At 37.4% G+C, this 13,545-nt stretch overlaps 1 protein-coding gene across 1 annotated transcript in view; it reads left to right on the top strand.

Annotated features, from left to right (window-relative positions):
* PPP1R2 (protein phosphatase 1 regulatory inhibitor subunit 2) overlaps positions 1–10,656 on the top strand; it is a 32,388-nt gene extending 21,732 nt beyond the window's left edge. Inside the window, exons 3-6 of the mRNA XM_084875646.1 lie at positions 2,508–2,585; positions 3,122–3,216; positions 6,421–6,588; positions 9,976–10,656. Of these exons, the coding sequence (XP_084731772.1) occupies positions 2,508–2,585; positions 3,122–3,216; positions 6,421–6,588; positions 9,976–10,022 (388 nt within the window). The 3' untranslated portion in view covers positions 10,023–10,656. The remainder of the gene's footprint in view (positions 1–2,507; positions 2,586–3,121; positions 3,217–6,420; positions 6,589–9,975) is intronic.
* Positions 10,657–13,545: the final 2,889 nt, after the last annotated feature.

Raw genomic sequence — 13,545 nt, 5'->3', positions numbered from 1 at the left:
TTCTCTCCCCCCCATCCATAAGTGTATGATTTTTGTCCAGTCTCTTCCCATACCCCCCACACAGACACCCCTTTCCCCCTGAGAATTATCAATCCCCTCCTATTCTATGCCCCTGATTCTATTATATTCACCAGTTTATTCTGTTCCTCAGATTTTTAATTCACTTGACTTTTAGATTCACTTGTTGATAGATATGTATTTATTGCTCATAATTTTTGTCTTTACTTTTTTCTTCTTTTCCTCTTTTTAAAGAACACCTTTTAGCATTTCATATAATACTGGTTTGGTGGTGACGTACTCCTTTAACTTTTTCTGATCTGTGAAGCTTTTTATCTGCCCTTCAATTCTGAATGATAACTTTGCTGGGTAGAGTAATCTTGGTTATAGGTTCTTGCTATTTATCACTGAATATTTCTTGCCACTCCCGTTTGGCCTGCATGGTTTCTGTTGAGAAATCAGCTGATAGTCATATGGGTGCTCCCTTGTAGGTAACTGTTTTTCTCTTGCTGCTTATAAGATTCTCTCTTTGTCTTTTGCTCTTGGCATTTTAATTATGATGTGTCTTGATGTGGTCCTCTTTGGATTCCTTTTGTTTGGGGTTCTGTGCGCTTCTTGGACTTGTAAGTCTATTTCTTTCACCAGGTAGGGGAAGTTTTCTCTCATTATTTCTTCAATTAGGTTTTCAGTGTCTTGCTCTCTTCTTCTGGCACTCCCATAATTCTGATGTTCGCATGCTTGAAGTTGTCCCAGAGGCTTCTTACACTTTCTTCAACTTTCTGGATTCTCTTCTCTTCTTGCTTCTGCAGCGGAGTGCCTCTTTCCTCTTTGTATTCTAGTTCTTTGACTTGTTTCTTGTGTTCTTCTAGTCTGCTGTTGGGTCTCTGTATAATATTTTTTATTTCAGTCAATGTATGTTTAATTTCTAGTTAGTCCTTTTTCATATCCTCGAGGGTCTCATTAAGTTTATCGGCCTTTTCTAGGAAATTCTTGAAAAACCTTATAATCGTAGTTTGGAACTCTATATCCAGTCTTTTGTTCTCCTCCATTTCTTTTGTTTGAGATCTGTTTCCTTTTCTCGGCATTTTCACTGTTTCCCTGAGTTGGTAGGGTCGCTTTGTGGGTCTGGGTGTTCTATATGGTTCAATGGGTCAGCCTCCAGTTGCCTGATGTGGACACTCTTGGTGCACCCCTTTATGGACTGTGTGTACAGCCTTGTTGTATCAATAGTTAAGTCTTAATTGTTGTTGGTGTCACTGAGAGGAGTTGACATCCAGGCCAATTGCTGTGGGGACCCGCTGTGTCTCTAATGGAAGAATTGCTGGGCTGGAGACATGTTTATGGGGGAGGACTTGTTCCTGTAGGGCTTTGGTGCTCACTGAGTCTGTCTCTTGAACGTGTCCTTTATGGGAGTAGTTGAAATCTGGTGTCATCTCACACTGACCACTAGATACACTAGTTTCCGGATCTCCAATGGGGTGCAGTTCAGCTATTGTCTGAGGCCACCCAGCAAGAGCTACCACAAGAACTACAGTTTTGTGCTCTTTGCTTGGGACTTGGCGGTTTTGTTGATGGAGCTGCAATTTATTTTGTTAAGCTGCCACAATACAGGCCATTTATATGCAAAAGCTGCTGTGTGGTGCCTGGGCGGGTCTGTAGAATGTGCATGTGCGGAGCAAGGCCTCGGGGTGGGTCCTCAGGGTGGGGTGGGGTCTTAGGACGTCACTAGGCTGGGGCGTGGCAAAAAGCAATGGCTGCTGGCAGCCTTCTCTGCCCTACCGTGTTTCCAAGTCCCGGCATTTCCAAGTCCTGGCGACCCTGTGACCCAGCGCAGTAAACAATGATTGCTGCACGCACCTCTGCAAGAGAGTCGCCCTCACTTTCGGACCTGATGGCCGACAGACCAGCTTCTCCCCGTAGGCTGAAGCTGGATTTCAAAGTGATCAGGAGCTTGTTTCCCTTCTGGTTGAAAAAAAGCCGTATGCCCAGTCGCCCGCCACCAGCCCGATTCACGTTCCTCCATACTTAGGCTCCTCGGCTTTTTAGCGCTTGCGCTCCTTTCTCTTTCAGCCAGCCTTCCCGTGTTTTGGGTGATAGACATCCTGTATATTAGTTGTAGTTTTGAAATTGTGCGAGGCGGCAGACCAGTTGTTTGCCTATGCTGCCATCTTGGTTTTTCCCACTAAACATAACAGTATATATTCTAAAACAGTGAGGTGGTTTTGTTTGTTTTTGCATTATTTGTGTCCCCCCACCCCCACTGGATGGAATAATCAAAGTATTTTTTTCCGATGGTTTGAATTTTCAGTATTTATCTTCATGGTTGCAGTAGTGTTGTTTTTTAATCATTCACTTGTAAATATTTGCATTGGATTGAAACTAAAACTTCAAAGATAACAACAGACCTATAAATGCCTTGATATTTTAAGTCAATTAGATTATATTTACCTTGTTTTTCTGCTTGAGAAATTATAGTTCTATTATTAATTATGATCTGCTTGTTGTCCTAGTATGATAGGTGATGATGAAGATGCATTGAGTGATTCAGAAAACACTGATGCCCTGACCCCAGATTCGTTAGCCAAGAAGTAAGTACTGATGACTATAAAGCATTTTCACTTATGCTGTTTTTAATTGTGCAGAGTTAAAGGCATTTTACTTGTACAAGTGTAAATAAAAAGCATGTGCTAAGTATATCTGGATTTTTCATAACAACTTTTATAGTCTTGTTTCTAGATTAAAATCAAGATGTGCAGGTGACAGAATGATTAGAGTACCAGAGCCTAATACACTGATGGTGGTTTGTTTTTTTAATATCCCGCCTCCTGAGTTTTAACGGTGAATGTGAGAAAGGCAAAAATAACTGAATTTCTAAACAAAAGCTCTATTTCTTTGCTGTTCATTGATTTCTTACCCTCCAGTCTTCTTGTTGCATTTTGGTTTCTACACTCATGCTCACTCTCTTGCTTTTTACTTTCCTCATCAAGTTATAGCTAGTAAGTTAGTGATGTTTTAATGGTACTCAAATGTTAATGATGCTTTAATGATAACTCAAAAGTTGAACAAGCCACTGAGTTAATATAAGAATATCAGAGTGCTGATTTCTTTGCAAATGATTGTTTAGATTAGCTGCTGCTGAAGGCTCGGAGCCAAAGTATCAGGTTCATGTAGAAGACAGCAGTGAAGATGAAGACAGTGACCTCTCACCTGAAGAACAAGGTAGTTTATTTCCTGTTCTTCTTTCAGCATTATGCTAATAATTTTTGCTTAAAATAAACCTATTATTTGGAAGATGGTAAAATGGTGGTTGTTGTTTTTTGGAAAGTAGATAAGGGAGATTGGGAGCAACATTTTTAAATTCAAATTCTACTTATGTGTGTTTATTGTAAAAACAGTCTTTCCACCTCAATATCAAGAATTTGGGAAAATATTACCATCTTTAAAGTAATTATTGGTGTCCCTTTGTACTTTTTTTAGTGCCTGGCATAGAGTAGATGCTCAGTAAATATTTAATTAGATTAATGCTGTTTTTTAAAAAATATATTTTATTGATTTTTCTACAGAGAGGAAGGGAGAGGGATAGAGAGCTAGAAACGTCAATGAGAGAGAAACATTGACCAGCTGCCTCTTGCACACCCCCTACCGGGGATGTACCCGCAACCAATGTACATGCCCTTGACTGGAATCGAACCTGGGACCCTTCAGTCCGCAGACCGACGCTCTACCACTGAGCCAAACCAGTTTCGGCAGATTAATGCTTTTAGAGTCATTGAGTGTTTGGGTGGTTTTAAAGTGGATAGAAATAAAAGCTAATTTGCCAGTTGTTTGTGCTTTTTCTATTTTAAGGCAGAAAAACTTAATGATCCCAGATAGTCAGACATAGTAAGAAGATTTTTATTAAGTTCCATCATACAAAGAATGATAGTGTCATAGGAAAAAAGATAAAGATAATTTCTCAACAAGGATGGAAAGGACTTTGTAGTCCATATAGCACATATACAGTTAAGGCATTTCTATCTACTCATTGTTTCGTTTTTACAATAACAGTGGTTATGTATGGAGGTTCAGAGAGAAGGAAGATATTTCACCTTGCTTTTTATACCTTTTGAATCATATGAATGTAGAATCTTTCTAAGAATTCAAGATTGTTTATATAATTTAAACTATTTTTAAAAGGAAAAAACCCACAAGCCTATGTATACAAAGAAAAAGATGCAAGAAAGACCCACATACCCTCATAGAAAAAGAAAAAATAGGGAGTAGCAGTGTACTTAGAGCTTTGAAATGTGGGGACTACCTATATTGTAAAAGAAGTTCAGAATCGTTGCCATAGGCAGCTGCTAAGGTATAATTTGCTATTCCTTTCTTACATCCTTAGAATATAGCTTATTCAATGAAATTATGATGGCCTGAGCCTAATTGTTGTACAAAATAGAAATTTTACAAATAGCATAATCTCAAGTTGTATTATATTTTTTGTACCCACAGTGACTTCCTGACTTATATTTTCCCACCATATACCCTAAAAGGCCCTTAACAGGGTTTCAGATAGAAATTCTATATCTTGTTTTCTTCATTATTCTCTAAAAACACGATCTATTGAAAACAGGGAATTTATTATTAACCTGTACTGTATTAACAATTTTCATTAAGGATTTTTTCTTTAAATTGTACTTCTGGGAATTAGCCAGCAGGGGGAACTATTGAGTAGTTGGCAATTTCACATGTTCAATTTCCACTACTAGAGTTAATGATATGTATATATGTATAGATGTTAATTACTTATAAACAAATTACATGTCTTAAAAAGCCTTGTTTGTTGACAGAAGTTTTTAGAAAAAAATGTCTTGTAACTGATAGGATAGCAGTTAAGATACTGGCTATGGAGTCAGACAGACCTAAGTTTGTACTTCAGGTACATAAAGGCATAACTAAAAATTTAGTCATGAGAACTTGGTCTTTTTAATGGCCTTTTTCTCACCCCTCTTAATTTCATTCTTCTTTACAATATGGTACTCTGAAAGAGTGAAAACAAGTTACAAAATAATCTATAATCAGAGAAAAAGAAAGATACTTGGCAAGATCTTTATGGAATGCTGAAATGGATATTGGTCTCAGAACTTCTTTGAAAGTGATTGATGAGTGTGATATGAACTATAAATGCCTGTAAAACATAAGTATACATGATGATAAAAACTTGGAATTAGAGGACATTGAGAAAGTACTTTTAATAGCAGTATTCTGAGAGATTTCTATTTCTTGGTGCCTTTTTGGCATTAAAATGTTTATAATAAAACTATGGTGAATGAGTTTGAATGCTCTCTTGTTTGAATAAATAGTTGGCAATTTTATATAAACCCCCTTTTTATTTTTTAATTTACTGGTCTAAGAAATTTTAAAATCTTAGAATTATTTCTTCATAAACAGTTGATCTTTAAAATGCTATCTATTAAATATGATCAGCTATGTTTATTTGTTACTTGTTTAATGTTTCTATGGTGAATATAAATAAAAGAGTAGTCCATATTATTTCACTATAATAACAGATTTTTCTTAAAATTACTCTGGGCGTTTTTAGGCAACATTGTTTTAAATCCTAGTAATTTCTTAATGAATAGTAAGAATTTCTTAAAGAAATCTTTTTCTTAATTATAAAAATAAAAACTTAGCCGAAACCGGTTTGGCTCAGGTGATAGAGCGTCAGCCTGCGGACTGAAAGGTCCCGGGTTCAATTCCAGTCAAGGGCATGTACCTTGGTTGCCGGCACATCCCCAGTAGGGGGTGTGCAAGAGGCAGCTGATCAATGATCCTCTCTCATTGATGTTTCTAACTCTCTATCCCTCTCTCTTCCTCTCTGTAAAAAATCAATAAAAATATATATATATTAAAAATAAAAACTTAAAAATATTAAAATTATCCCATAGTTTCTTGGCCCAGAATTAGCCACTCTTACTTATTTTCTCTCCATGTTTATGCATGCACATATATGCAGGCTTTGTATATAATACTTGTACATAATACTCATCAATTTCTACTCAGACTGTCAACACACACACACACGGTATTATAGTTTGCTTTTTTTTTTTTTTCCCTATTCAACTCTTTCTGGAAAGTTTTTCAATATCTTTAAATTTTCTTCACAAATAGAGCTACTAAATGGCTTTATTCCTGTATTCCAATTAAGAACCATCTAAAGCAGAAGTTGACAAACTTTTTCTGAAAAGACTAGAAAGTAAATATTTCCGGTTTTAAAAGCCATATTGTTCTATTGCAACTACTCAGCTCTGCCTTTGATCAAAAAAGCAACCTTAAGCATTAAAAACAAACGAGTGTCACTGTTCCGGCAGTAACAACAGATATAGCCTATAAAGTTTGCCAGTCCTTGAGCTAAAGACTTCTGAGCTTATTTTTTGTATTTTACAGAAAAAAAGCGACAGTTTGAAATGAAAAGGAAGCTGCACTACAATGAAGGACTGAATATGAAATTAGCTAGGCAATTAATTTCAAAAGACCTACATGAAGATGATGAAGAAGAAGAAATGTTAGAGAGTGCACTTGGAGAAAACATGAATATGGAAGACTCAAATCAAGGTTAGATGTTTAAGAAATATTCCTGAGACTCTTGTAATCCTTTGTGCCTAAGTAATAGACTTTATTTTGCTTTAAACTTGAAGAACCTCAGAATATTTTGCTGGCATTCAATTATGCTAAAAGTTTCTAAAACTTAAACACCTGTGGCCAATCTCAAAATAATAAGGTTTTTATGCCCTGAGTTGGTTTAAGACCATATTTTATACTAGAAGCCTGCACCCTGTCCAATCTGGGACCCCATCCCTCTCACAATCCAGGACTGCTGGCTCCCAACTGCTCACCTGCCTGCCTTCCTGATTGCCCCTAACCACTTCTGCCTGCCAGCCTGATCACCCCCTAGCGACTCCCCTGCTAGCCTGATTGATGCCTGTTTTCTGCTAGCCCGATTGCCCCCAACTGTCCTTCCCTGCCCACCCAGTCACCCTTAACTGCCCTCTCCTATCAGCCTCGTTGTCCCTAACTGCTTTCCCCTGCTGGTCTGTTAACCCCCCCCTTTCCCCCCCCTGCAACTGCCCTCCCCTGTAGGCCTGGTCACCACTAACTGCTCTTTCCTGCATGTGCAATTTGTATGATATGTTTTCAGTGTCTCCCCCCCCCCAACTGCTTTTTCCTGCAGGCCTGGTTGCCCTCAACTTCCCTCCTCTGCTGACCTGGTCACCCCTAACTGCCCTCCTCTGCTGGCCTGATCACCCACAACTGCCCTCCCTTGCAGGCCTGGTGCCTCCCAACTGCCCTCCCCTGCTGGCTATCTTGTGTCCACATGGGGTTAGCCATCTTTGACCACACGGGGGCAGCCATCTTGTGTGTTGGAATGACAGTCAATTTGCATATTATTATATTAGATAGTATAGAGGCCTGGTGTATGGGTGGGGACTGGCTGATTTGCCCTGAAGGCTGCCCCAGATCAGGGTGGGTATTCCTTTGGGGCATGGGGTGGCCTGGGCGAGGGGCCTGTGGTGGTTTGCAGGCCGGCCATGCCCTCCGGTGACCCAAGCATAGGCCAAGCCTGGGGTTTATTTATCTTCTATAATTGAAATTTTGTAGCCTTGAGCGGAGGCCAGGGCCGGCCAGGAAGCTTGGCTTCCTCCATCGCCGGGGGAAACCCAAACCTCCTGCTTGCTGCAGCTCCATGGCGGCCACCATCTTAGTTGGGTTGATTTGCATACTCCCTCTGATTAGCTGATGGGCATAGTGGAGTGATGGTCAATTTGCATGTTTCTCTTTTATTAGTGTAGATTACATGACTATGTATTTTGGTTTACTTGATTTTAAGCAATGATGTTTATCTTTTTATTAAGCTGTATTTTATTTTTAATGTTTTAGATCCCGTTTGATATTTCATAATTTAAATTAAGGTTTAAGCTTTTTTTAAAAAGTTTTTAATATGGACTATTTGTTTTAATAATCCCTTTGGGTGCAATTTGTATGATATGTTTTCAGTGTTGATTCTTTTGACTGTTGGATTGACAGGTTATTTGGCTAATCGTTTTTTTTATAAATCCTCACCTGAGGTTATTTTTCCTTTTTTTTTTTTTTTTTTTTTTTAAGAGAGAATGGAAGGGGGCAGAGGGAGATAGAGAAGCATCATTTGTCTCTTGATTGGTTGCCTTTTGCATATGCTCTGAACGGGGGCTGGGAATGGAACCTACAACCCAGGTACATGCCCTTGACCCTTCAGTGCTCGGGCTGACCGGTCTAACCATTGAGCAACATAGGCCATGGCTTGTTTTGTTTTTTTAAGTCTCAGGCAGTATGCCCCTGCAGCCTACCAACTCTAGATTTTATTTATTTTTAACAAGCTGTTATTTTGATATTCCATGAAGGTGAATCTTCTACACCACTAATGTAGATGTTGTGCCTGTTTACCTACCTTTTAAGTTGCAAACATGCTTTTCAGTGGAGATGTAACTTTATTGTGTTTTGGATGGCTAAGTCTTAGGAAAGTAAACTATTATATTGTTTTGCTGAGCATATGTGAAATATAAGTGATTCTGTGATAGAATCTGATAACTGTCACAATAAAAATATTATTACAATATTTTTTGATATTCCATATTAGGCTTTATTTAGCCTTTCATGTAGTTTGTTTTCTGTTTTATCTTTTAACTTTTATTTATTGATGTCAGAGGAATGGAGAGAGAGGGGAAAAAAACACCTCAATTTGTTGTCTCACTTATTTATGTATTCACTGATTGATTCCTGTCCTGATATCAAATCTGAAAACTTGGCATACCAGTTTGGTGCTCTAACCAACTGAGCTATCCAGCCAGGATGATACAGTTTACTTTATTCAACATTTCATTTCCAGTTTATACACTATACTCTGTTTGGCTTATATTTAACTTAAACAAACTTTATTTGGATAATTGTTATATGTTTTTTAAATTTATTACCCACTTTTAGTTGGCCTTTCTCCTAATTGACCTCTGTTTCCCATTTACCTATGTCTTAGTGATTTATTTTGATGTATTAAAAATGAATGTTTCTTTGGTCACCAAGTTGACACTCCAGTTTTGCTCAGACTTTCAATATCAATTCTTAATGACTCTGGTCAAACACTTACCTTATTTGCCTATGGGAATTTGCACCAGCAACACTGTGCCAAAGGTTAAAGGGATTTCTTTTTTTTAAACCCACAGCTTTTGAAAAGTAGCTCTTTTGGTCCCTCTAGTTGTAAGAAATTAGATTTCACACATCAGTACATAAATATATTTTATCATTTAAAGGCAGTTTAAATTTGTATTAGCTCAGTGCTTTGTTTTTCTTCAGTGGAGATGAAGTACTACTTACATAGGAATATATTCTATCTAGCTTCATAAAGTACACAAAGATAGAAAAGACTACAAAATAAAACAGAAGAAAGTTCCTTATTTATCCTCTACCCTTTTTTTGTTTAAAAAAAATATTAATCAGCTTTTAAAATCTCCAGATTTTATAGAACCCATTACTTTTTAGCATTATTCTTCTCCCTCTCCCCTGACCTCTGTTTTATTATTGTTTTTATTTTTTTTAAAATGGCATATTTAAAATCTGAAGAAATATTTTATAATTTTGACACCATAAACGCTAATCTTTTTATAGCTTTGGGTATTTGAGTTATAATTAACTCAGCTATCCACCTGTGCTTTACTCACAGAAATGTCAGTCTGAAACCTTTTTGTCTTGTCACCAAGTTGACACTCCAGTTCTGCTCTTTAGAATATTTAGGGGGTATGCAGATTCTTTCATATCAGACTATTTTACCTACATAAAATATACTATATTTGTTTTTTAGATCTTTTTATTTGTTAATCATCAATGGTAGTGGAAGGGAACTTTAGCTCAGGGAGTTCCTAGCTTGATAATATACAACAAATTATATTGATTGTTGTTGTTGTTTTTTTGCAGGATCTACTACAGGTGACCAACTGCAAAACAAATCACAGAGTTCATAGAAGAGATTTGTTCAACACTCATTGTTGATACAACCCCTGTTACTATACTATACTGCTCTTGTTATCTACAATTCATGACTTAAGTACCAAAATGCATACCAATGTTGCCAAGAATTAAATAACTTTAGAGACTAATTAGACTTGAAAATGCCTAATTGATATATATATATTCATATATATATATTATTGTGCCTAGTATTTCACCACAAATACAGCATAATATCATCAGTCCAAAACTGCATTACTTTTTTAAGAACACTGGTTAATTTGTATAAGATATTACATAGCTCTTTATGCTTTAGACGTTAAATAATATCTTGGGAAGTGGGAGGGGACTTAATTTATTTTCTTCACTTCTAGATGTGATAGCTCATATAAAATTTTTTAAAGTAAAAATACAATTGGAACAACAGATTATATAGGCTGATAAATATTCAATCTGAAAAGTATTTTAACACATTTCAACTTGATTTTTCTCTTTAAATAAAAAAGATTACAAGAATTACTATTGCATTTTCTGGCCTACTACCTTAAAAATGCCTTTGAGTTTGTTTATGTTATCAGAGAAAGGATTAAACTTTTTCCTCACGAAAACTAGCTTTATTCACAAATAAATTATCAGGTTAAACTTGCACTAATGTCAGCTCTTCTTTTGTACACTTGATTGGAAGACTTCAGATCAGTTTTTTTTTTTAACAAAAATAATAATAGTATAGTTTCAGCATTCCCTTTATATGTCTGTCCTAACCACCTGCCTTTGTTTCCTACTCCTTTCCACATAAATGCACAGAGTAATCCTTTGCTTTTATAAAGGACTAGAGGCCTGGTACACGGATTTGTGCATCAGTGGAATCCCTTGGCCTGGCCTGCGGGGATTGGCCAAACCAGCAGTCCGACATCCCCCAAGCGGTCTCAGATTGTGAGAGGGTGCAGCGGTGCAAAATCTGTGCACCTGGCCTCTGGTATGCATATAGGATACTTGGTTAATCTCTTTTTGCCTTCCCCCCTGTCCCTTCCCCTCTGAGATTCATTAGTCTTCCATGTTTTCTGTGTATTGAGCGTCTGCCTCCTGGTGGTCAGTGCGCATCATAGCTACTAGTCAACCGGTCGACTGGTTGCCTAGGCTTTTATATATATAGATCATAAAGATTTCCGTAATATTAGGAACTCTTCCTTCTCTCACATATTTTATTATTTGTTGCAACAATGAAAATCTTATTTTGACTATCAATGCCTTTTTTAAAAAAAATATATTTTATTGATTTTTCACAGAGAGGAAGAGAGAGGGACAGAGAGTTAGAAACATCGATGAGAGAGAATCATCGATCAGCTGCCTCTTGGACACCCCCTACTGGGGATGTGCTCGCAACCAAGGCACATGCCCTCAACCGGAATCGAACCCGGGACCTTTCAGTCCGCAGGCCGACGCTCTATCCACGGAGCCAAACCGGTCCCGTCCAATGCCTTTTTTTTTTCTTGTAATATGTGGAGAAAATTGATTTAATAGCAGTACTATAGACAGGAAGTACAATGCAACTGCAGAATTTCTACACCGCTCTGATTTACAGCCTGCTAATTAATTTGCTATTACTAGTTTATTGTTTGACTTAAATAGACCTTAGGAAATAACTGAGGTTTTGTTTGCATGATGAGAGAATGGTGTGTAACTAGTGATATGAAAATAGTTCTTAATGAACACTTTTTAATTTAAAATTTTACTCTCTGCTTTAAGGGAATATGATAATGTATACAATGATAAATGTATTTTATTCTTCTAACACAGTAAGATTGAGGTTTACCCCCTCCCACCACCCTCCACCCCTGGAATGAAGTGCAGTTCTGTGTTTCGTGGTTTAATGATAGTTTTATTTTTATTCAATTATTTGTATCTTAATTTTTTGTTAGTGCTCAAATAATTCATTATATGAACAGACTTTTAAATAATTTCTGTATATTGTACATATTGTACATGGCTTTTATTGAACAGCTTATCTTCCACTTACAAGTTTATGGAAATATCAATATGTCAAATAAATAAAAAGTGGGAGAGCCCTGGCCAGTGGTCAGTTGCTTGAGCGTCATCCAAAAGGTCACCTGGTTCAATTCCCAGTCAGGGCACATACCTAAATTACAGGTTCGATCTCTGGTGAGGGTACTTACGGGAGACAACTGATAAACGTTTCTCACATCAATGTTTCTCTCACTCTCTTTTCCTCTCTAAAAAATCAATAAAAACATTTCTTTTAAAAGTGGGGAAATTGTTTGCTGTTACAAGAATGTTATTTTGAATATCTTTCTAAAATAGAATCCCATCAAAGCACTTCTGAACTGCAGGTATAGTATTCTAACTATAATATGTTAGCTAATGGTAGCACCAAACTATTTCTTGAAACTCAATCCCAGGCAAACTCACTTCTTGTTTTTAAGAAATGTAGAACCCTAGTGGTTTTGCTCAGTGGGTAGAGTGGCAGCCTGTGGACTGAAGGGTTCCGGGTTTGATTCCAGTCAAGGGCACATGCCTGGGTTGCAGGCTTGATCCCCAGTAGGGGGTGTGCAGATAGCAGCCAATCAATGATTTTCTCTCATTGATGCTTCTATCCCTCTCTCCTCCCTTCCTCTCTAAAATCTATTTTAAAAAATATTATACTAAAAAAAATAAAAATAAAAAAAGTAAGAAAAAAAGAAACGTAGTTTTCTAAGAGAAATAAGACATGGCAGATAGCATGTCCAGTAGGATTTTTGGAATTTGAATATAAATAAAACTTTTCATCAAATCATGAGTTTCTTATTAACATGGTATTAGATTATATATAATAAAAAATGAGCCTTTGTGATTCAAGTTAGATTTTCCCTTTGGAGAAAGTTACCTATCAATGTTCAGTTCCAGCTAAGGTAGATTTTACATTCAACTTTTTAATCAGTGTTACTTCCTTAGCTTAACTCTTTTGGTGTCATCATTTCTACTCATTCTTTAGTCTGAAATTCAGCAGTGATGTTCTTGAAAATTTAATAATAAAATGGTGTAAATGGATTATTAAAGTAAGAATAAATTGAAGATTAAGGAGAAGAGCCATTTTTCCCTAGACTTATTTTGTTTACATTTTTCCTCTTAAATTGGTACACTAAATATATTTATATATAAAACCTTAATATGCAAATACACCGAATGGCCAAACAACCAGTCCCTATGATGTGCCCTGACCACCTGGGGGTGCTCATAGAACATGGTGGGTGTCAGCCGTGGCAGGATGGTGGAGCAGGTGAGCAGGGGTGCCAGAATAAGGTGCACCGGTCATGGTCACTCGGGCAAGCCTCTGGTGTTCACTGAAAATTCTTTGCTCCCGCATGCCATGGTCCCGCCCAGCACTTGCACCTGCTGCTGGTGCTGGCCACACTCACACCCACTGCCTGCATCCAGCACCGACCACGATCTCTCAGCACCATCAGCGGGTGCGAGCAGCGGCTGCCTGCCCCTATCATCCCTCAGAGCTTCTCTACCTCCCCCAGGGGCGATCAGAGCCAA

This window comes from Pipistrellus hanaki (genome assembly GCF_964339955.1).
Source record: "Pipistrellus hanaki genome assembly, chromosome: 2".
NCBI classification, from domain to species: domain Eukaryota; kingdom Metazoa; phylum Chordata; class Mammalia; order Chiroptera; family Vespertilionidae; genus Pipistrellus; species Pipistrellus hanaki.
This window is presented reverse-complemented; position numbering and strand designations above follow the sequence as displayed.